This window comes from Equus asinus, chromosome 6 (assembly GCF_041296235.1).
Source record: "Equus asinus isolate D_3611 breed Donkey chromosome 6, EquAss-T2T_v2, whole genome shotgun sequence".
Lineage (NCBI taxonomy): Eukaryota > Metazoa > Chordata > Mammalia > Perissodactyla > Equidae > Equus > Equus asinus.
The window spans coordinates 18965059-18990131 of NC_091795.1; the positions used below are offsets into that span (position 1 = coordinate 18965059).

A 25073-nucleotide genomic window follows, 5' to 3' on the forward strand; every position below is an offset into this window, starting at 1 on the left:
CACGGGGTGGCTGAAAACCACCTAAGAACCTAGATGGGACTCCAGGGGCAGAGGGGCAGAGATGACACAACACTGAGGTAAGACAGGAGATGAAGGTGAGTGTGTCAGGGTTCACACATAAGGGAAAGGAATCAGCACTGGCATGACCAGGTCCACCAGGAACATGGCACATAAATAGGCCCAAACAGGCAGACCTTAACCCAAATGCTTAACTGGACACATACCAACAGTGGGGCGGCAACATGTGCCCTAAGAAACCCACTTTGTCTCCAACAGCCTCAACTCTTTGAACCTCAATGAGGAAGGTGACTAGGATACTTCAGCAAACCGCAGCGCAGATGGGATGGAGGCCTAAGAACCAATATTTCAGTCCTGGAGTACTGCACTCACAGACGAAAATAAAGTTGGAAGTAATAATGCATTTGGGCCTCAGTAAAATGGAAAAAAAAAAAATCCCAGCTTTCTGTGGAACAACTTTTCTGAATTTTCTTACATTAATATGGAGCTGCTAAATTTCCTGAGACACAAAATTAATCTTTATAGGGATGAGCAGGGTAGCGTTTTAGAAAACATCTTTTACAAATCAAAAGTAACCAGGGACTTGGTCACTCACTCTTGATTTTTATATATAGTTGGGATTTATCACTAAACTCTATTCAAGAGGGTTTCTCCTTCGCATGTGTATTCCATAACGACATAAATGAAATTTTTGCCAATAAAAATTTATACTCTGTACTTGGAGTATGTTGTGACTCTTGGAAGTGCAAAGATCTTACATATATGTTATTACCTCAGTTATTTTTACACAGCCTCTTACTTCTCTGAATAGGTCCAGTAACACAGCTGACTAAAAGGACTCATAATGGTCCCTAGGCCAACTCTGCTTTGCCATTGTACCAAAGAACTAGCAGAGATTCCTTAAGAAATAAGACATCTGCTCAAAAACACTAACATATCGGCTCTGAGAATCCAGATCTCTTGATGTAATAAACTGCATGGCAGGCAAGATACTGTTTTTCCTTTTAATAAAAGGTTCAAAGATGTTTAAAATATTTTTATTTTAAAAATAAAATTGATTCATAAAGTGCAAGGAAAAATAATTCTGTCCAGTGTCCTTTATGCATCTTCGACAAGCTGTTGGAAAAAAACAAAGAGGGGAAAAAAAATTAGAAGTACGTAGTGGTTAATTTCAAATTATCCTATGAAATGTAAAATCCGGTGTTACAGGTAAGAAAATAGACCCTGAAAATTCGCACAGCTCTGATAAAAAAGCCAGGACTAGATGCAGGGGTCCTGACTTCCAGACCCTGCTGTTTCCACTTTACCAGGCTGCCGGTAACCTAAGAATTCAGGTTGGAGATTACAAAACGTGAATGCAAAGACGTAGCATGCTGCTACCAAGGATAACACTGAAAAGAATGATAAGGGGAAAAAAGGGTGGCAGAACACCTCCACGGTTCGTTCTTTCTAGTATTTTCCATTTTGAAGTTTACTGCCAAGGTGCAGCGACACTACACGTGGTAAGACATTCCCATTAAACAAGCAGTGAACTGACCTACGACACCAAAGTGCTAATTATTAAGAAAAATAAAACAACTTCCTTCTCCTGGGGTCTGTGGGCGCAAGTCACCTCCTGCGAGCTATCCAACGTCCCCCCACCCCCACACCGCAAGATACCCGCCCGACCCTGAAATCTGCCCGTAGTGCGCCCCTTAAGTACTGCTCACCCACACTGCGGCAGGAGCCCGGCTCGACGGGCGGAGGTGGGAGGCGAGCCTGGCTGGTACCTGCGCCGGACCGAGCCCCCGCGTGGGCGAGGCGAGGCGGCCGCGCGGGGGCCGGCGGCGAGGGGTCTCAGGTCAGGTCCAGCTTCTTCTGCGTCACCGCCAGTTTGTCCTGCAGTCTCCGCTTCCTCCAGTCCAGGTAGCGCCTCCGCAGCCGGTTCGCCTGCCAGCCCACAAGCACTCCGGAGGCGAAGGCCAACAGCACGGACAGCTGCAGCGTCCTCTCTGACACGTCCGCCATCACGCCCGCCCGGCGTGCAGCGCGGCCTACGGCGCGGCGGCGGAGTCAAACGGCGCAGCGCGTTCACGCAGGAGGCCGAGGGGGTGGGGCGTGCCCGGCGCGGCCCGCGGCGCGTCCGCTCGAAACTTGACAGGTGCGTTGGTCTCGCCTGGTCCCGAAGACTCGCCCAGGCTTGGATGTCCCCGCCTTTCCATGCTCTGGGCGTCTACACTACTTTCGGTTTGACGTTAATCAGATATTGCCTTGCATTATTAGTTGCCCTGGGTGGTGCGTCTTTGTATTTTTTCTCAGCAGCAGAATGCGAGCCACATGTGTAACTTTAAATTTTCTGGCAACCCATTAGAAAAAATTAAACAAATAGGAACAGATGAAATTACTTTTAATAATATTTTTAGCCCACTATACACACGATGTTATCATTTCACCATGTAATCGGTATAAACATTATTAGTAAGATTTTTTTTTAGACTAAGACGTTGAATTTTGGTGTAGGTTTTTTAATTAACAGCGTATCTCCATTTGAACAGTAAATTTTCAGTGGAGATACTTGATCAGTATCTAGATTTCATCAAATTTAGTTGAAAAATTGGATTCATGTAGCCACATTGTTCCAAAGACGCATAAAAATTTGTCCATAACTTAGTTGAGCATCGATTTTTAAATTAAAATTAAACTCGTTAAATTTTTTAAAAAAATTCAAAATTCACTTCCTCAGTCACACTTACCACATATGGGGTTCATGGGTACCATATTGGACAGCACAGATTTAGGGGGCCATACTATGCCAGGACTAACACTGAGTGGCCTCTAGGAGCAGGATGCCTCCAGCCAACAGCCAACAAAAAGCTACAACCCTCCTTCTACAACAACAAGGAAGTTGACTGCCCACACCCTGAATAAGCTTGGAAGCTGAATAATCCCCAGTCCAGCCGCCAGATGAGAACACAGCCTGGCTCATTCCTTGATTGTAGTCTTGTGAGAACCTAGCAGAGGACCCATGTCCCTGGACTCCTAGGCCCTGGAAAACTGATATGATAAATGTGTGTTATTTTTAGTTGCTAAGTTTGTAGTAATTTGTTACACAGCAATAGAAAACTAATACAGCCATGAAAGGGAGACCAGCGTGTGGAGCCTGAACTCTCTTAGATTGGGGGCCTGACCTTGCCTCTCTACAGACATCAGCAAATGGACTTTCTTTTTTTTATATATATCGTTTAATTATTTATAAGGTAGGGCTTTTAGTTTCAAGGGCGTCACCCAACCCAAACTGGCTTAAGCGAAAGGAACCCATGGGCTCACACACCTGAAAATCCGGGGATAGGGTGACTTCAGGTATCACTTATTATGGAAACTCAGATCTTGCTGGCAGGACTCTGCTCTCTCTCCGTATCTCAGTACTGCTTCCTCTGAGTTAGCAAATGGACTTTCAGACTTGAGGCAAAACATATCTTGGTAGGAAGCTGATAAAGACAGTTTGGGGTCTGATGTGAATCCATATCTGCCATGCTTAATATTCATTTATTCAGCAAATACGTATTGAATGCTGCAGTAGGCACTGGGAATGTCGAGGTGAATACAGCACCACATCTGCCCTCAGCCAGGTAGTGCAGAATGAATGAAATGGAAAAAACAGAATTATGACCCATTCTGATGAATTGGGATATGTGGTTAAGAGCATTGCTTAGACTTAAAAAAAAGGAAAAACCCTCAGAAACATTCTCTTTTTCTCTTATACTCCATCCACTCTATCAACCAATACTGTTGGTTCTCTTTTCAAAATATGGCCAGAATTAAACCACTTCTCATGACTTTTCACTTTACTGCTGCCATTATGCCTAAGCTGCGTTTATCTCTTACCTGAGCTACTGCAATAGCCGCTATCAGGTTTCCATGCTTCTCTATGTGTCCACTGCATGCTGTTCTCGGTATGGCAACCAGCATGGGCCTTTGAAATCAGGAATAGGATGATGTCACTCCTCTGCTCAAACTCTGCTGTGGCCACAGCCCCTACCGTGGTCAACAAGGCTCTGCGTGATTAGTTCCCCTCCCCTTACCTCTCACCGGCCTGCTCACTGTTTCTTGACTCACAGGCACGATGCTACCTAAGGACATTTGCATGTGTGGTCCCCCTGCCTTGCATACTCTTCTTCCACATAGCTGCATGCCTAACTCCTCACCCCCTTGAGGTTTTTGTCAACTGTCACCTTCTCTACAAGGCCTATCTGACTATTTAAAACTCACAAACCCAACCAACCCCCACTGTGGCACTCCTAATCTCCATTTTCCTAGTCTATTCTCTTCCCACATAGTACTTACTGCCTTCCACATACTGTAGGATTTACTTATTACACTTATTGTTTTTCTATCCCCTTGCTATCACATAAGCTATTCGAGGGCAGGGATTTTTATCACAATTGTATACTAGTAAATCCCAAGTTCCTACACAAGGGCTGGCACATAATGGACACTCAAGAAATATTTGGTGCTGATGACAGCAGGGAGTGGTCAGGATGGCTTCTGGGTGGGTGGCTGAATCTTGAAAGATAAGTAGGAAAATCAGAAGAAGAGATGAAATTTCTCTGGATCTCAGTTTTTTCATTTGTAAAATAAGGAGTTTGGTATGATTCAATCACTCAGACATTTTTAAAAGCCAGTTTTGGCAGCCTGAGGTTGTGTACCTGGGCCACCAGAATTATTGCAGATTTCAACCTCACTTGGAATTCTTGCCTCCAATTACACATATGTTAGATTGTTTGATGCTTGCCTTATCCCTAAGTGGACTTTGGGCTGCAAATAAGTCAGATCATGTACACTGGAGCCTTGAACATGGGAAAACCTTGGGCACATAGAGCTGGCAGAGACCATAGAAATGCCCTTATTTTAGCAGGAGGAAACTGGCCAGAGGGGAGCACAGAGCTGCTGGGGAGGAGGCAGGGGTGTAAGATTTAAAATCCTTCTTAAAAAGCCTGTGTATGCCGGGCTGAGACTTTGCACATTTCCCCTGGGGGCATTGTTTCAATGGCTCATTTTAGTAGACTTGGTAATGATCAACCAGCTTTGAGGTGATGATTAAATTTGGATTAACAGGCTGAATAGTCAAATCTAATGAGTTAATTGATTACATGAGTGTCTTTTGAATGATATATTAACTGCCACTGTTGAGTTGGTTGTTTGAAGTGCCTGCCAAGGGAAAAGATTTTACCATTTACAGTATTAGACCCTTATTAGTTATAAGTTCATTCAAAGCATTAAATGGAATTGGTTTCCTCTGCAACTCCAGGACCCTAAGCAACAAAGCAGTCATTTTATACTCTGAAGCCCCCATAAAAGGTGAAGCTTTGCCATGACTGGAATGGAGCATTCATCTCAATAGGTCCTTGAGCTCTGGCTCAGAAGACGTCTTTCTGGGCCACATGTCGGGGTTATAGGAGACCATTCTACTGTGCATGTCTCCAGAATTATAGAATAGAGGCGACTTGAAGCAGCGCTTTATGGTTTCTGTCAAAGAGAAGAATCAAGGCTCTGCTTTTCCCATGGTATACCTTGCATTCTTGCCTATGCACTGGGAGGAAATGATTCACACTTGGAACTCACACACCCAGGCACATCTACTTGGTAGATTTTATTCAGAGTGAAATAGGCAGCCTTTTTTGTGGGGGTGGGGCAGGGGAGTTGCATGATCCTGTTTGCATATTGGTAAAATTAATCTGATTTCTGTTGGAGAATGGATTGGAAGATGCCAAGGATGGAAGTAGGGAGACGGGTTAGGAAACTATTCCAGTAGTTGAGACAAGAGGCAAGGGTGGCATTGTCTATGGTAGTGGACGTCGGGCAGATTGGAGGTTGACAGGTTTTTTCTTTCAGCACTTTAAAGATATTGTGTTCTCTTCTGACTTGCGTAGTTTCAGAAAAGAAATCTGCTGTAATCCTATCTTTGTTTTATCTGTAGATAATGTGTCCTTTTTCCTCTGGCTGCTTTTAAGACTTTCTCTTTATCAGGAGGTTTCAGCAATTTCCTTATGTTATGTTTTGTATGGTTTTTCAAAGTTTGTTCTGTTTGGGATGTGTTGAGTCTCTTGAATCTGTGAGTTTAATAGTTTTCACCAAATTTGGAAAACGTTTGATGATCTTTCTTCAAATATTTTTATGCCTGGGGCTTCTTTTCTGTGACTTTAATTACATGCATGGTAGACTGTTTATTATTAGCCCATAGGTCACTGAGGCGTTTTTTTCTCTCTCTGTTCAGCAACCTCATTTTGAGTACTTTGCCCTGCAAATTCTAGCCACTTCTTTATCCCAGAACTCCAATTTCCATCTCCTCAATTCGGTTTTGCCCTCACACTGTGGACTAGAAACTCTGTCCAGAAAGTAATAGGGCAGTAACAGGGCTGACCTCATTTATTTCCCTTCTTTCAGGGAATCACAATTCTGTTCTCTCTGATATACCATATCTGAAATTAGTTGTTTGATGTATTTTGTTAACTTTTTAATAGTTTATGGTGGGAGAGCAGTTCCTATACCTGTTAATCTTTCATGGGTGGAGTGGACACGGTTACATATTTTGAGTATTTTGCCATGTTTATTTGATTGATGTCTGGCTTTGCCTACTAGACTGTGAGTTCCATGAGAGTGGAGGCCATTTTTTGTTTCTGTTCACCATTGTATCCTTATAGTATGTGCCCAGTAAATACTTGTTGGATGAAATAATTATTTTTAGATAAAAAATAAACATTTACTTGTAATGAGAAATCACAAAAGTCATAGCTTCAAAAAAAATTGACAAATGTCATCAACAACACAAAATCCAGACAAATAATATAATATTATAATTATGTTGAAGGCAGAGGTCACTTCTTAAAATCTAAAACGAAGAAGCTGGATTTCTTGCTTTGTAGGCGGGTCAGAGCGGTACTTTTAAAGCACAGTGTCTCTCAGCTGTGCAGAGTGTTGTTCCTGTGGAGGGTCTTGGAACACAGAGTTCAGGGATTGGTGGCTTTTCAAAAGTGAGAATGTTTAGGGATCTTTTTAAACTTTTAACTGTGAAAGCCAGTGACATCACTGGTGACTGGCTGACTTTCGGGGGCTTGTTCATTGAAAGGAGGCTATTTCTAGTCAGCTGGTTTTCAGGAGTGTGATTACTGATGGGAGGCTGTCATGGCTTGATTAGGATGCATTTAAAACTGGTTATAGTAGTTATTTGTTGTTGTTGTCAGATAACAATGATTTTTTTCTGGAAGGACAGAAAATCTTTCTCTCAGTCCCCCTTTTTAATCCTCCATCAGGCAGAGTTGCAGGAAATACTCTAGGAATGATCCAGAGTTCTATCACTGTTCCTGATTCTTCTTGAAGGTGAGGTTTCATTTCCAGAGGTCTGGTTTTCGGTTGAATATCAATCAACATGTTTCATCTTGGTTTTTCTTTGATTGATGTGCTTTTGTGACTCTGGACAACAGACACTAAACAACTATGACACAAACAAGAATAATTAAGAATATTTTAAGATGGCACTAGAAAGTGCTTAGAAACCATGACCCAAGATTTCCCAGGCTTGAGGACAAGTCCCAACAACTTCCTGAGTCTACACTGGGTGGCCAGGTTGCCTTTCCCTTCGTTTGGATATAGATTATTTCACCTCACCTGTGGAACAAAATCCAGGTAAATAGGAAGTATTATCAACAGCGTGAACTCCAGGTTATTCTGCTATCCATAACTAACTACGTTGAGGCCTCAGGGCTGGACTCAATTATTTATGATGTCAGCCAAAGTGAGGTTCAAATTTTTGATGATCACCTCAAATTGGCCAAATCTTATAGGCAGAATCACAATCCTCAGGAGTCTTTTCATAAGGTATTATTATTTATACCTCTAGGAAAAATAATAAAGTTGCTAGTTTGAGAGTGCTACAACAAATGATAGTAATATGAGAAGGCAAAAGTTACAATATTTCATAATTCATTTACTAACTAGCAGAAAAATGATAGGTGTTCTCAGTAATATGAACTGCATGTGGTACCATCAGATTTAAAAGTTCTAGTGTGAGATCTGAAGATACTGCCACTAATTTAGCTGAGGCTGCGTTTGCTCCAAAGCAAATAGGATGCACCGTAACTACAGCGTCACAAGACAGGTTGATAATAGGCAAGGGATCTTTGATATGTGCCGTGTTGAATTAATAGCTTTGGATAGTGACCTAACCTTTCCTTTCATTGCATACAAAAAGAAGGTTTTTGATAATCTGGGAGATCCAGTAGGTGATTGTAGAAGGGATGTCATGAGATCGCAGAAAGCCTTTTCCATTTCTGCCTTCCATGGGAGAGGTTCTAAGATGTTTGATTTAGTCACGTTGCATAGAGTCCTGGCTATTTCAGAGAAGTTTGATACCCGTTGTACATAATACCCAGTTAATCCAAAAAATCTTTCTGTCTTTTAGTGGTTGGTCTTGGGTAATTTTAATTAATTTGTAATCTCTCCTTAGATACTGTCCTTCCTTCAGCTGATATGTCTTGGCCGTGTCAGTGAGTAGATGTTTACAGTCATTCTTAGAATCATGCAGATGAGGGGAACCGAAGACAAGACCATTTACATACGGGATCAGAATCATCACCTCTGGGAACAGGATATCCTTAGAATCTTGATTTAAGACTTGGAAAAGTGTGATGAGGTTTCAATGAATTCCTGGGTCCATGTGAACTATTAATTTTCTCAGGTGAAAGAAAGTCATGTCGACTATCTTTATGAAATGGGACACTAAAGAAAGACATCATAAATATAATACAGTGAAGAGTGGACGGCATTCAGGTTAGGCACTACTGGGAAGCGAGGTGTAACTATTTTGCTAATTGAGCGCAGATCCCAAGCAAATCTATGTTCTTGACCATCAGGCATTTTAACAGTGAAGCAGATGTATTACGTGAACTGGGCCCAGGTAGAATTATTTGGTTACTGTAATGCCCACCAGCAGAGGGTTTAGGCCTAACTAAACAATCACGCTTGATGACTATACTAGGCCACATTTAGCATTGGGTTTGCTAGGAAGGATAGAGGTCAGGATGCAGTGTTCTGACCTGGCAGTGACAGGTGTCTTCCTTCAGCAGGAGCCTCATGGCAGTGCACAGAGCATTCCAAGTGGAAGCTTAAATGTGAGAGAATGATATCACAAAAGTGGGCACCAAGCTCGTGTCCCAAACAGGAACTGATATCCTGTGTAGAGTTCCATAGGCAGAGCTTCTAGGGCCACAAGTCGCCATACTCAGGGAAGCCCAGAGCCATGTTTTCCACCAGGCATTTATACTCCATTCATGGTCTGTGCAATCCAGATGCATTTTACCAATCAGGGCTCATTTTTACCATTAGCAGTGTAGACATTCCACTTCTATCAGGCTTCTGGGGAAAAGGGGCTAGAAAATTAACCCAAGGTGAGTTTTTCCTCTAGAGAAGGATTTTTGTTAACCTTTTGCTCACAGGTCCAGTTGGCCTAAGATCTTCCTTTGCTTCAGCTTTAAGAAGATAATAACATTGAACAGAATAAATTCCAGAAATAGACTCACATAAATGTGGTCAATTGATTTTTGACAAAGATGTGAGGGCAGTTCAGTTGGTATAGGATAGTCTTTAACAAATGCTGGAATAATTGGATGTCCTTGAGCATATTGTGAACCTTGACCCTCCACTCACACTGTATATAAAAAATAATTAAAAATGGGTCATACATGGAGAAAAAGGAACCCTCATACACTGCTGGTTGGAATGCAAACTGGTGCAGCCACTATGGAAAACAGTATGGAGATTTCTCAAAAAACTAAAAATAGAAGTACCTTATGACCCAGCCATCCCACTACTGGGTATCTATCCAAAGAACTTGAAGTCAGCAATCCCAAAAGTCCCATGCACCCCTGTGTTCATTGCAGCATTATTTACAATATCCAAGATGTGGAAGCAACCTAAGTGCCCATCAACTGATGATTGGATAAAGAAGATGTGGTATATATACACAATGGAATACTACTCAGCCATAAAAGGGATAAAATCATCCCATTCACAACAACATGGATGGACCTTGAGGGTATTATGTTAAGTGAAATAAGCCAGATAGAGAAAGACAATCTCTGTATGACTCCACTCATATGTGGAAGTTAAAAATGTAGACAAAGAAAACAGATTAGTGGCTACCAGGGGAAAGGGGGGTGGGGGTGGGCACAAAGGGTGAAGGGGTGTACCTACAACACGACTGACAAACAATAATGTACAACTGAAATTTCACAAGGTTGTAAACCATCATAATCTCAATAAAAAGTTAGAAAATGGTCATAGATCTAAATGTAAAGCATAAAGCTATAAACTTTTAGAAGAAAACGTAAGAAAAAATCTTCATGAACTTGGGTTAGGCAAGGAATTCTTATTATGATAAAAAGTACAATCGATAAATTGAACTTTATCAAAATTATACACCTTTGTTCTGCAAAAGACACTGTTAAGAAAATAAAAAGTCAAAGACCAGGAAAAATATTTGCAGATCACCCGTACGACAAAAATTGTATGCAGATTACATAGAAACCTCTTAAAAATTCAACACTAGAAAACAAATAGCCTGATAAAAATGGGGAAAGATTGTCACACTTGATATACAGAGAAGATATACAGAAGCTAGGCACATGAAAAAAGTTCAGTGTCATTAGGCGTTAAGGACAAGCAAATTAAAACCACAATGAGATACCACTACACACCTATTAGAACAGCTAAAACATTTTTCGAATGACAATACCAAGTATGCTGGCAAGGATTCTGAGAGATTGGAACTCTCACACGTTGCTAGTGGGAATGCCAAATGGCACAGTCACTCTGAAAAGTTTGTCAGGCTCTTATAAAGTTAAACATGCACTGACCAATTGATTCATCAATTCCGTTCCTAGATATTTGCCCCAGAGAAGTGAAAAGTTATGTTTACTCAAAAATCTGTACAGGAATGTTTATAGCAGCTTTATCCATAATAGCCAAAACTTGGAAAAGGCCCAAATGTCCTTTAATGGGTAAATGGATGATTAAACTATGGTACATCCAGACAATGTAACAACAAGGAATGCTCTCTACGCATGCAGCAACAAGGATGAATGTCTAAAGCATTTTGCTAACATGGAAGAAATCAGATTCCAAACTATGTGATTCTATTTATAGGACATTCTGGAAAGACAAAACTGTAGGTCGGAGAACATAGCAGTGGCTGCTGAGGGTTACGGAAGCGGAAGGATCTGATACAAAATGGTAGCACAAAGGGATCTTTTAGGCTGATGGAACCGTTCTGTATCCCAATCGTGGTGATGGTTGCACATATCTATATGTGTGTTAAAACTTACAGAATTGTAAATCTTTTAAAACTTAATTTTACATGTTCACTTAAAAATAAAAACTAAAATGTAAACCCAACTGATTTGAAACTATGCCTACATAAATTCTGCACGCAAATGTTTATAGCAGCTTTATTCTAACTGCCAAAACCTGGAAGCAGCCAAGGTCTCCTTCAATAGGTGAAGGATAAACAAGCGGTGCTATATCCATACAATGGAATATTATTCAGCAATAAAAACACATGGGCTGTCAAGTCACAAAAGACATGGGTTAACCTTAAATGCGTATTGCTGAGTGAAAGAAGCTACTCTGAAAGTCTCCATACTGCATGATTCCAATTACATAGCGTTATGGAAAGAGACAATAAAAAGTCAATGGTTACCATGGGTTTGAGGGGAGGGGGAGGATTGAACACATAGAGTGCAGTGGAATTTTTAGGGTGATGAAACTATTCTGTATGATACAGTAGTGGTGGATACATGACATTATGCATTTGTCAAAACCCATAGAATTTTACAGCACCAAGATTGAACCGTAATGTATGAAATTTTTTATTGTGGTAAAGTATACATAACATTAAGTTTACCATTTTAATCAGTTTTGGGTGGCGTTGAGTATATTCACAATGTTGTGCAGCCATCACAACTATTTCCAGACCTTTTTCACCATCCCAAACAGAAACTCCATTCCTACTAATAGCTCCCCTGACTCACTTCTCTCCACCCTCTGGTAACCTCTGTTATACTTTCTGTCTCTATGAATTTACCTATTCTAGGTACCTCATATAAGTGGAATCATATGATATTTGTCCTTTGGTGTCTGGCTTATCTCATTTAACATAATGTTTTCAGGGTTTATCCATATTGTAGCATATATCAGGATTGCATTGCTTTTTCTGACTGAATAATATTCCACGGTATATTTTGTTTATTCATTCATCTATTGATAGACACTTGGGTTGTTTCCATCTTTTGGCTATTGTGAATAGTGCTACTATGAACATTAGTATGTAAATATCTGTTTGCTTGCCTGTCTTCATTTCTTTTGGGTTTATACGTATAAGTGGAATTGCTAAATTATATGATAATTCTATGTTTAACTTTTGAGGAAACTCCACTATGTCTTCCATAGAGATTGGCCCATTTTACATTCCCACCAGCAATGTACCAGGGTTCCAATTTCTCCACATACTTACCAAGACTTGTTATTTTCCTTTTTTTTTTTTTTAAATAATAGCCATCCTAATAGGTGAAAAGTGGTATTTAATTGTGGTTTTGATTTACATTTCCCTAATGATTAGTGATGTTGAGCATCTTTTCATGTGCTAATTGGCCAACTGTATCTCTTCTTTGGAGAAATGTCTATTCAAGTTCTTTGTCCACTTTTGTGTTGGATTGTTTGTTTTGTTGTTGTTGAGTTTGGTAGCTCTTTATATATTTTGGATATTAATCCCTTATCAGAGATATGCTTTGAAAATATCCTCTCCCTTTCTGTGCATTGTCTTTTCACTATCTTGATAATGTCTTTTGATGCACAAAAGTTTTACATTTGATCAAGTCCAATTTACCTGTTTTTGTTGTTGCCTTTGCTTTTGGTGTCATATATAAGAAATCATTGCAAATCCAATGTCATGAAGATATTCTCCTATGTTTTCTTCCAAGAATTTTATAGTTTTGGCTCTTATGTTTAGCTCTTTGATCCATTTTGACTTCATTTTTATATATGGTATAAAGTAAGGGTCCAACTTCTTTCCTTTGCATGTGGATATCCAATTGTCCCAGGATCATCTGTTGAAAAGATACTCCCTTCCCCATTGAAGAGTCTTGGCATTCTGGCTGAAAATCAATTGACCATATAGATAAGCATTTATTTCTAGACTCTCTATTCTATTCCATTGATCTGTGTGTCTGCCCTCATGCTAGTACCACACTGTTTGATTACTGTAGCTTTGTAGTAAGTTTAGAAATCAGGAAGTGTGAGTCCTTCGACTTCGGTATTTTCTAGTTTTTCTTTTATTGCAGACATCCTCCTGGACAGGAAGTGGTATATCATTATGATTTTGACTTGCATTTTCCTGATGACGAGGGATGTTGAATATCTTTTCATGTATATCCTCTTCGGAGAAATGTCTTTTCCCTATTTTTAAAAAATCGGGTTGTTTTGTGCCCCTGTTGTTGTTATTTAAATTCTGTGTATATATTTAAGCCCCACACAACCATTATTGTTTTACACAGCCAATATTCATTAAGATTCACCCACATGTTTAACCTTTTCCTTGCTCTTCATACCTCCTTGTATCTCTATGCTTCCATCTGGAATCATTTTCCTTCTGTCTAAAAACTCCATTTAGTATTTTATTTGGTGCAAATCTACTGCAAAAGAAATCTCTCAACTGTAATTTGCCTAAAATATCTTTATTTCACTTTTACTTTGGAAGGATAATTTTCAGGGCATAGACTTGTAGGGTGGTAGTTATTTTCTTTCAGTGGTTTGAAGATATCATTACCTTTTCTTCAAGCTTCCATTGCTTCTCTTGAGAAATCAGCCATCAGTTCTACTTTCGCATCTTTCATGGTAACATGGCTTTTTCTTTTTCTTCTGACTACTTTTAGGATTTTCTCTTTTCCTTTAATTTTTAGTAATTTTATATGCTATACCTAGGTGAGTTTTTATTTGTATTGATCCATCTTGGGTTCATAGAGCTTCTTGAATCTGTAACTTGACATGTTTTTATCAGTTTTGGAAAACTTTTGGCTGTTGTAATTTTAAATATTACTTTTGCCTGTTATTTTTCTTCTCTGCTTTTGAGATCCCAATATGTTAAACATTTTTACTGTGCTGTATATGTACCTTATGCTCATTTCAGACTTTTTGTCTCTTCATGCTTCAGTGTGGATATTTTATTCCAATCTGTCTTCTTTCACTGATTCCTCTTCAACTGTGTCTACTCTGTTGTGGAACCCCCTTGTCGACTCTTAAATTCAGTTATTTTATTTTAAAATTCTAGAATTTCCATGTGATTCCTTTTTATGATTTCTGGTTCTCAATCAGGATACTCCATCTTGTCATTTAATTTATTGTACATATTACTCATAATTATCTTAAAGTTTCTATTTAATAACTCCAAGTGTCTGTATTTTCTGTGGGTCCATTTTTATTATGTATTTCTATTTTTGTTTTCCATCAACTTTTGTCTTTCTGTGTGCCTAGTTACTTTACATGAACTGCTTGGCGATAAAAAATTCTTGATAATTTGAATTGGGTGATAATACCTTAATTCAGAGAGGATTTATATTGCTTCTGGTGCAAAACTTATTATTCTATTTTCCCTCCCTATTAGTTTATTAACTAAACATTCTTTTACTTTTGATATTGTCCTTAGAGATTACAGCATTCATCTTTGACTTATTAAAGACTAACGTAAATTAGGGATTGAATGAAATAGGGATTGATCGACATAGAAGGTAGGCTTCAGTTCTTGTGAAGGTGGATCTATTTCTGCGTCATCCTTACTTATAGGGTCTCACCCATTAGAGTTCCTCCTGAAAGCCTGGAGGTGATTAATGGGGCTCTTTATCTTTGGCAGGTCCTGAACTCAAGCTCTTGTTCCCCCAGCCCCGACAAACTGCCAGATCTCTGTTCAGCTTCCTAGCATCTCACCTGCTGCTCCTTGCTCAGTCTCTCAGTCTCCACTTGGCAAATGCCTCGAAGGGAGAAGCCATGCCAAGTTTGAGCTCACTCTGGGTTCCTTCTCTCCAGGATGTTGGCCCCCTGCAGCTCCTTGCTGCCTCAGATCTTTTAAAAAATACGTTGTCAGGATTTTCCAGTTATTCTCAACAAGAAGTTTGGCTGAAACAAGCCATTGCCAGAAGCAAAGTGACATATTAAAATTGGACATATTAAAATCTAATTGTTGCACCACTCTTTCAGAGGGATTCATTAGAATTCAAATACCACCCTCCATCCCACCATCCATTTAAAAAATACATAAACAAACCCTTCTTTAATACTATATTTCCAGAATTTTATCCTATTTCAATATGTATTTTTATGCTTATAAGTAATTTGTTCATATGTATCCCATGTGTAATGGGAAAAAATATATATGTATACACATACATGTTCACATGTTTAAAATTTTTTCTGGATATGGTATATACATATATACATGTATACACACACACACACACACACACACACACACACACACACAATGGAATACTACTCAGCCATAAAAAAGGATAAAATTGTCCCATTCACAACAACATGGATGGAGCTTGAGGGTATTATGTTAAGTGAAATAAGCCAGAAAGAGAAAGACAATCTCTATATGACTGCACTCATATGTGGAAGTTGAACATGTAGACAAAGAGAACAGATTAGTGACTACCAAGGGAAAGGGGTGGTGGGGGGTGGGCAGAAAGGGTGAAGGGGTGCACCTACAACATGACTGACAAATAATAATGTACAACTGAAATTTCACAAAGTTGTAAACTATCATAATCTCAATAAAAAGTTAAAAAAAAAATTTCTGGCTCAGAGTCTTAAAGTGACTTCTGGATTAAGTTATTATTGCAAATATTAGTAGAATACAATTAATATAAACATAAATATTGCAATTTTGATAAATATTAGACATGAAAAACTGTTATTGGAAGTACACAACTCATTGATATGGACCAGGCTGGTTTTTTTCTTTTAGTTCATATATCTATGAATGAATATTGCTTATTGCTAGCGTTCAGCAATAATTTTATCCTTCTTATAAAATAAAGTAGTCACAGAAGCTATTTTGCATAGAATCATGGGATTCTAGGGGAGAATTGGCAAATTCAATTAGGCAGAATTCTTTGGAGTTTCTTTATTTTCTCAACTGAAACTACGTAGTGACTATTTCTCTACTGAACAGAGTAGAGTGGAAATTTCCAGCCTCTGTGCCAGTTGGTCTGGGTTCACAATCCCAGTGCCACCACTTTCAAGCTGTATGACGTGGGGTGGGTTGATTCTCCTCTCTGAGCCTCTGCCTCCTTAGCTCTAAAGTGAGGATGGTCATCAGTACCTGTTATGGGCTGAATTGTGTCCCCCTTCCCCAGATTCATATGTTGAAGCCCTAACCCCCCAGTACCTCAGAAAGTGACCCTATGTGGAGTTAGGATCTTTACAAAGGTAATGAAGTTAAGATGAGTTCATTAGGGTGGGCTCTAATCCAATATGACTAGTGTCCCTATAAGAAGTGGAAATTTGGACCGAGACTTGCATAGAGGGAAGACTATGTGATATTACAGTGAGAAGACAGCCCTCTACAAGCCAAGGAGCGAGGCCTCAGAAGTAACCAGCCCTGCCGACACCTTCATCTTGGACTTCGAGCCTCCAGGACTGTGAGAAAGCACATGTCTCTTGTTCAAGTCATCCTGTCTGGTTACTTTGTCATGGCCGCCCTAACAAACTGACACAGTGCCCCCAAAGGGTTGTTAGGGGGTGTGTATGCTGGTAACTGGCATCTAAAGGCTGTGCTTTCTAAATCAGATTCATTCTCACCCTGCAGAGGTGTGATCCCCCCGCCAGCAGTGATGCTGCCAGGAACAGGCATTCTCAGGTGCAATTACCAGCCTTTATTTTTTCCATTACAGGAAATACTTTTTCATTAAATAGACAAAATTGCTATTTAAATTCCACCCCCACCTCCCAGTTGATTTTACCATACACAAACACATAGAAGTAATATAGAAATATAGTTAACAATGAAACCTTAGAGAAAAGTGTAAAATAAAGGGAGAAATTCTGTCTCCCTCCATGCATCTCCCCCCTGCTGTGTGCTCAAAGGAAAGCACTGATTACAGTTTACTCCCATTTAATACCCTGCAGATCTTTTTATCAGCCATACAGATCTGCCTCAGTCTGTCTCCCAAGCTGTATAACACAGCTCATATAATTCTGAGTGCAAAGGTCAGATGGGTCCAGAGACGGAGGTTGCTGGAGAGACCTGGCTGCTTTCTCCTGTCTGCTCTGCTGTCCCCAGCATCATCTTCCCCCGAGGCTGGAGGCTGGCTGCAAGAAGGTTACCAGTAGCCGTTAGAAATACGTCTTTTTTAAATTTACATTCATAGGAGAAGGGGAGGGAAGAGAGAGAAAGACACCTCCACCTCTCCTCCTAAGCCCATAGCTTTTTTTTAGTCAGGCTGAGCTAATTTAGGTCCCATACTTCCCTTGGACGGGTAACTGTTGCCAGGAAAATGCCTTGTATAGATCCGCCTAAACCAAGCGGGACTGTCCTCTTGCGACAGGCAGAGTCGAGGCCTGGCCTGAGTCTGGGATCCTGGGAGGGAGGGGTGTGGATAGTAGGTCAGGGGTCAGCAGTGTCTGCAGTGTAGGATGTAATCTCATTTGCACAGAACCGCATACATGCATCTTTAACTGTGTGTAGGTGACGGGAGACGTAGAACTTGGTATGAGTGGTTATCTTTGATCTGTTGTTTCAACTCTTTACAATTTACATTTTACCAGAGAGAAGCCATTTTAAAAAGACCCCACCGTAAGACAACCATTCCATAAGTCACAACTTGGGATAGAAAAAGAATAATTAGCTTTTCTCAAGAGCAGAGAGTTTTACAGTCATCCATACGATAAACAGTTATAAGAAGTAATTATTTCAGACATGAAGGTTTCCTGCCCCCTCCTCTGCCAGGTGCTTGTGGCCTAGGCGGGTAGGACAACATATACAAATAGAAGAACTGATGCACCATGCGGTTGTTTTCATGAAGAGCGTGGGACCATAGATAGGAAGCAATCTACTGTCTGGGAGAAGTTGAAGAAGGGCTCACAGGGGATGTGATGTTAGAATCGAGTGGGCAAAACCAGAAGAGGTGGGTGGTGGCAAACGCAGGGCCTGGCATGTCCACTAAGGAATTGGGGCCACATGCCATTCTCATTGCAGGCCAGCCTCAAAACTAGAACTCGATTCTAGGATTGAAATGCAGGCCAGTGTCCTGTGTTCATTTTCTCTTACTGTTTGTCACAAATTGCCACAAGCAATTTCTGGGGCTTCAAACAACATCCATTTATTATCTCACAATCTGTTGGTCAGAAGTCCAGCAAGGCGTGGCTGGATTCTGTGCTCTGAGTTCACGCCACTGAAATAGACGTGTTGACAGAGCTGTTTCTGGAAGCTCTGGGGAAGAATTCTCTTCCAGGCTCATTTAAGTTGTTGGCAGAATCCAGTTCCTTGCAGGTGCCCTTGATCTTCACGGCAGTAGCATCCTGGCCAGGCACATTAGGTCCTTCCTGGCCTTCCAATCTTCCACCTGCCCTCCTGCCTTCCCCTTCTGCTTTTAAGGTTTCTTGTGATTCCGTTGGGCCAACCTAGATAATCCAGGATAATCTCACTGTTTTGAAGTCAACTGATCAGTAACCTGAATTACATCTGGCAAAGTCTCTTTTAAGGAGTTAAGTAACAGACTCACAGTCCCAGGGATTAGGATGTGGAATCTTTAGGAGGGCCATAATTCTGCCTCCCACAGTACTGGACTCGACCTAGGCATACCCTAGCACAGAGTCCTGATGAACCCACAGGGACACCATGCCTCCTGCCAGGTGATCCGGCCAGTCCCAGCCTCACCAGGCCCCTTCTTCCTCTGGGAGGTGTCAGTGAAGTTGGTTAGTACCAGAGCCCAGGACCACTTGCCTTGCCAGCCAGGGCCCATCTAAGAATTGGCTTGCAGGGGCCCTCCGGGTGGCATAGCAGTTAAATTCGCACACACCGCTCAGCGGCCTGGGGTTCATTGGTCGGGATCCAGGGTGTGGCCCTACGCATGGCTTATCAAGCCAGGCTGTGGCAGGCATCCCACGTATAGAATAGAGGAAGACGGGCATAGATGATAGCTCGGGAACAATCTTCCTCAGCAAAAAGAGGAGGATTGGCAGTGCATGTTAGCTCAGAGCTAATCTTGCTTGGGGCAAAAAAAGAATTGGCCTGCAAGTGTTTATTATCAGCAGTAGTATTTTAAATTCATGACGGACATTTGAACAAATCAGGAACAGTCTCATGAAATCTAGATTTCTACTTTCTCTTCAAAATTCAGTAGTTCTGGCAACCCTGAGTTCCTGGCCAGCTGGAACTGGGGGCTGGGGGTGGGGGGGAGGGAAGAAGGCTCAAGCCTCACTCCCCAGAGGGATCTGCCCCCAGGGGCCCCACTCTGAGTCCACGCCCAGTGGTCCCAGGAGCTCCAACTAAGACGGGGAGGGAACCAGCGTTTACTGGGCACTCGTCAGTGGCAGCCAGTGAATATAACTGATTTAATTCTCAAAAATCCCTGGGAGGAAGGTCTTATTCCCGTTTCACTGACACAGAGAGCGAGGCCGTCACATGCCCAGGGCGCACGGTTAGGGCCATTGCCAGGGTGGCCTCTCAGCCACGCCGCCGCCAGCCGGAGCTCTTCCCCCGCGGGGCCCCTAGCGCGGCCGCCCCCGCCCCCGCCCCGGCCGGATCCGCGTCCCCGCCCCTGGCTCCGGAGCTCGGCCCCGAGGCCAGCCCGGGAAGGGGCCCGAGCCTGGGAGCCCGCCGCGCCCGCCGCCAGCCCTCCGCCCTCGGGGCCGCAGCGGGCCGTCCTCGCCGCGGTCACGTGAAGGGCCGCTCGGAGCGCGCGGAGCCCCGGCCTCCCGCCGGCCCGAGGGCAGAGTCCGCGGCGGCCCCGACGCTCCCGCGTCCCGGCCCGGCCGAGATGCCCGGGGCCCGCCGAGCCGCGGGGGTGCGCCGCCCGCACCCGCAGCCCCCAGAGGAGCCGCCTGCTCGGGAGGTAAGGGGATGACCGTCCGCGCCCGCAGGGAGCCCCGAAGGCTTGTGGCCGTGCACCGACGGCAGCGTCTCCTGGCCCCCCAGATTTCCCTCCAGGAAACCCCCAGGGCTCCTCGGTAGAAGGCGAACCCACGAAAAACCCGCGTCGGGTGCTGGGAATGAGGGTCCCGCGTGGGGAAGCTGGCGAGGAGCCCCTCCACCCTGGGGCTTCTTGCGTCCCCTGAGTCCTCTGTGTGCGGGAAGCGCACAGCTGGCTGGAGCGCGTGGGCTCCCCTCCCCGGGCCGCAGCCCCACAAGTTGGAGTCGTTAGGGGAGCCGTCAGACCTGCACCCCGAGGCCCATCTGGAGCCACCTCCCCCAAGCAGGGGCCGAGCTGGGATCCGCGACCGGGGTCGGTGTCGGGGGTCCAGTACCAATGTGGCGCGCCCTGGTGCGCCCCCCGGTCCGGCTGGCCCGTGCACGCCGCACTGCGATCCATGGCGGCAGGAAAACGACCGAGGGTCCCATGGCAGGGTAACGCCCGGGAAGGAGGCTGCAGGATGTGGGTCTGGGAGTGCTGATGCAGCGCTGGCTCTTCCGATGCCTCCGGGACGGAGCAGATGGGCTGCACAGCTGCTCAGCTCTGTTTTCGCTCCGACAGCCTGAGCTCCTTTGGACGACTTGGAGCTTCCAAGCAGTCCTTCCCGGGCTGTTTCCTTTCGCTGGACAAGAGCTCAGAGAGTGGAGGCAGGGCTCCAAGGGTAGGAGCCCCGGCTCTGAGTCAGAAAATCTTAGCTGGGGAATGAGGAGATGCTGGGGCTCGTCTCCTCCTCCAGCCTCTGGTTTCCCCTCTGTAAGGTGGGGATGGTAAATCACACCCTACTCGGAGGAGTCATGAAGACCAAGTCAGTCAGGCCCAGGGCACAGCGCCTGACACAGGGTATTGACAGCCAGGCTTTGAGCCTCTCCCGGTCCATTCATGTGTGCTGCATGTCCTTTTGGTTGTGCAGGTGTGTGGGAGGTGAAAGGTGAGCTGGCCCCTTCAGCTCGGGGCTGCTGCTGTGTGGCCCCTGACTCTTCTCACTGGGCTCCTGTAGCCTGCTCAAGAGGGTCCACAGGACAGGTTTCTGTATGGCATTTAAAAGCTCTGCCTGGTGCATCCCACCCCCCCCCACCCCCCACCCGCCTGGCAACGACGGTCTCCGGGTCTCCCAAAGGGGCCTGATCACTTCCAACAGGTGGATTCTACCAGGTCCCTTATCCCTTAACAGGGAGAGGAGCAGGTCAAGGAGAAAGAGGAGGGGAAGGATTCTTCATCTCCAGCTCTGACTCAAGCCGGGTCTTGCTCCCCTCAATCTGCAAAGCGATGGGCGTGTGATTGCTGGAATCTTCAGTGCAAAGAAAATATTGTTAGCTTGAGACTGTCAATGTCCTCATTCTGTGTCCTTAATCCTTCTTTGTCTAAATAAGAGCAGAATGTAAAGAACTAATAATTTGAAACTTCAAGAAATGCAAGAAGGACTGACAGCCCAGAGTCCTGGCCGAGTTTGTGAGTCCTTTGGCTTAATGCATGCCTGCGGGGGACCAGATATTTATGTCTCTGTGTCTTTCAAAGACCTCCCCCAGGGGAGCAGGCATAAAAGGTGAGGGGCCTGGTACCAACAGCCTGAGATGACAGTGATGGCTGAGTCATCAAACCAGAGTTGCTCCTGGACCTCCTTCCCTCCCAGGCTCTGACCTCGTGCTTGGTGGCCACTATGACCTGATTGACCTATTTGAAAGTTAGTTTTGGGTCACTTAACAAGAAACTGTCTAGTCACCTGAAATGTATTTCCACCCTCTCCTTTGAGGTAGTATTTTTAGAGCCCTTTTCTGCCTGGAGTTTGTTTTGGCAGTTGCTCAGATGGCCGTGCACGCCTCTGGTGCGTTTACCAGCTTCGAAATAGAAACAGCCCAGCGCTCGTGATTCTCCGCTTTACTGTTGGTTGCAGTTACCTGGGGAGCTTTTAGAAGTATGTCTGGGCTCAAGCCCTTCCCCTGAGATTCTGATTTAATTGGTCTGGGTAACAGAAACTTTAAAGCTACCAAATGATTGGAAAGGGCAGCCAGGGCTGAGAGCCTGTGACCTATGCTGTTTCTTTGTGACTTAATGTGATCACCTCTTGATTCATTGTGCTTCTTTTTGAATGTTCGTATTCTTTTTTTGTTTTTTTGAGGAAGATTAGCCCTAAGCTAACATCTGCTGCCAATCCTTCTCTTTTTGCTGAGGAAGACTGGCCCTGAGCTAACATCCGTGCCCATCTTCTTCTATTTTATGTGAGACATCTGCCACAGCGTGGCTTGACAAGCAGGGTGTAGATCTGCACCCAGGATCCAAATCAGCGAACTCCAGGCCACCAAAGAGGAACATATGAATTTAAGCCCCACGCCACCAGGCCAGCCCCTGAATGTTCGTATTCTTAAACCTGTTCATCAGGTCTTAGATTACCCTGTCCTCGGCTCTTGGTCCCCTAGTGTTCTCTTATAGCAATTTGCAGAGAAGTTCTTTGCAGGAGGAAAATAGCCGTGACCAGGAGGGCTTGGGAGAGCTGCAAGCTGAAATTATGTGATCACAAGCTGAAATGCCCACAGGAGCCAGGCAGCAGCATTGGCCTAGGTGGGAATGACTCAGTTGGGGAAGGGAGTGGAGTTTGTGGTGACCTGGAGGGCATGTCCCATGTCCAAAGAAGACCACAGCTATCCACCTCCAACTGGTTGTGGCCATGCAGGCTATCATAGATTGCAAAAATGTCCACAAATTCTTCCCATCCCTGGATGCTTTCTCCCTTTGCAATGTGCTCTTGCAACTCCTTACATCAGGAGGTGGAGTCGATTTCTCCAGCCCTTGAGACCAGTGACCTTGAGACTTCCTTGGGCCAATGGGACATTAGCAGATGTGATGCAAGCAGAGGTATGAAAAATACTTGAGCATCTCTGCTTGCTCTCCTGATGCTCTTGGGAACCCATGGACCACCACCGTGTGAAAGCCCCCTGGCTAGCCTGCTGCGTGATGCATATGGCCAAGACGTGTGAGTGTGGCTGTCCTGGACCGTCCAGCCCCAGATGACCATAGAGATCAGCTAAGTTGGCCCAGACCAGAAGGACTGCCTGCGAGACCCACAGAATTTTGGAAAATAATAAGTATTTGTTCAGGTGACTGAGCATCAGGGTGGGCAGCAAAAGGTTACTGAAATACAGCCCAGCGTTGCCAGATGTTATGATCTTTTAAGGAGAAACCAGAAGTTCACATTTTTGTGTAAGTTCCAGTTTTTAAAAAATTTGAATTAGTAGCCAGCATCCATAAAGCACTCTCCGAGCCAAACAAAACACATCTTTAGGCTGCACTTGGCCTGTAGGTTTCTGGTCTTTCTGCATAGAGGGACATGGGTGTTTATACTAACACTGAATTGCCACCTAATCTTTCCCCCTTCTTGCCCCGTCTGCTGTGCCCCAGCTTACCCTTAGCAGCTGTTTCTTTGTATGAAATGCCCACAATATATTTCCCAACCCCGGCTTCTCATGGCAGTCTCTCCATATGGAAACGGAAGCTGTTGGTGTTGCCAGTCTTCATGGAGAAAGTGACATTTGAGCTGGGCCCCCAGTGAAGGAAAGTGGAAAGGACATTCCTGGTTTTGAGTGAGTGTGAGCTCAGACATGGAGTGGGGCTGGTGGTGGGACAGTGGACAATGAGTCCACCAGTTTTAGCCAAAGAAGAAAGTTCCTGTAAGGAAAGTGAGGGAGACAAAGTTGGAGAGAGAGGGGAGATTGGAGCCCCAAATGCTAAGCCAGGGGTTTTACATTAGATTCTGTGGGCACTCAAAGAGAAGTCGCTTGAAGCTTTTGAGTGGGGGTTGCGTGGGAAAGCAATGGTCTATTCTATGCTGTGCGTCACTGTGCCCATAACCTGTGGGAGGAAGGAAGGGAAGCAGAGAGAGACAGACAGAAGAGATAGTGCTTGTAGTGACAGAAGCATTTAACTTAAAATTTATGGTAATTTCTCTTTACCTTAAGTTAGGGTTAGTTATGTTAATTTTCATGTATATCTAAACAAGACATATCAGCTTTTTTCAAAGCAGTTCTATCAAGAACTCTGTGTTTTGTCAGAGTTCTTGTTGACTGACTCAGAGGTGTCTGGAGTTTACGGTTGTTTATTCCTGCCTCGGGGGCTTAGGGACGAACTTCCTTGCTCTCCACTGAAAGCTTCTGGAATCAATCTTGCTCTCCCTCCTGAACACTCCCCTCCCTCTCTCCCCAAGGGGTTCTGAGTTATTCACCTTCCGCAGAATGAAGGCTTACAAAGTCGGAAGGATAGGAAGAGAAAACACAAAAATCTTAAGTACAATTTTAAATCTTGGGGAGAGGAAAGGAAACATCACCGCTGTGAAAAAAAGCAGAAAAAGAAAATCAAGAGCAGTCGATCATTGTCACAGTGCAAAGAGAACACAAAACATACGAGGAGCAGAAATGAAATGGCCGTAGTTAGACCAGTAATTTTCAGTCTTGGCTGCACGTTGGAATCACCTGGGAAGTTCGAAAATTTTGTCCTGGGTCCCACCTCCAGCAATTCTGGTGCAGTTGGTCTGGGGAATGGGATCTTTAAAGGCAAAAGCTCTGAAGGTGATTGAAATGTGCCCTGGGAGTTGAGCACTACCCCCCTGGCCATCACCAGTGCCGCCCACAGGTTGGGCTGCTGCTTTGAGGCAGGAAGCCACACGTAAGCTGCAGCTGGGGGAACATCTGCTGTTTGGTCTTTGCCCTTTTCATGGTAAATATGGGCAGTGGTTCCCACGTAACCTTGAAAAGTATGTGCACTTTTGGAGCAGCATGTCTCACCTAAGCCACATTCATGGGATGGGTGGAAACACTTTGTTTTACGGGAAGATACAAGTGGCCTTAA

The 25073-nt window shown here is 43.8% G+C and overlaps 2 protein-coding genes across 2 annotated transcripts in view; one reads left to right on the top strand and one right to left on the bottom strand.

Moving 5' to 3' along the window:
* Nucleotides 1-1039: 1039 nt before the first annotated feature.
* MTLN (mitoregulin) lies at nucleotides 1040-2056 on the bottom strand. Its single transcript, XM_044772874.2, has 2 exons — nucleotides 1728-2056; nucleotides 1040-1134 (listed from the first exon to the last, which is right to left on the bottom strand). Exon 1 carries the CDS (start codon nucleotides 2023-2025, stop codon nucleotides 1855-1857), a length of 171 nt encoding a protein of 56 aa, XP_044628809.1. The 5' UTR covers nucleotides 2026-2056; the 3' UTR covers nucleotides 1040-1134; nucleotides 1728-1854.
* An 18625-nt stretch (nucleotides 2057-20681) lies between these two features.
* The window catches only part of LOC106838536 (two pore channel protein 2-like), a 38677-nt gene continuing 34285 nt past the window's right edge, over nucleotides 20682-25073 (top strand). The window contains exon 1 of the mRNA XM_044772873.2: nucleotides 20682-20898. Within this exon, the coding sequence (XP_044628808.2) occupies nucleotides 20758-20898 (141 nt within the window). The 5' untranslated portion in view covers nucleotides 20682-20757. The remainder of the gene's footprint in view (nucleotides 20899-25073) is intronic.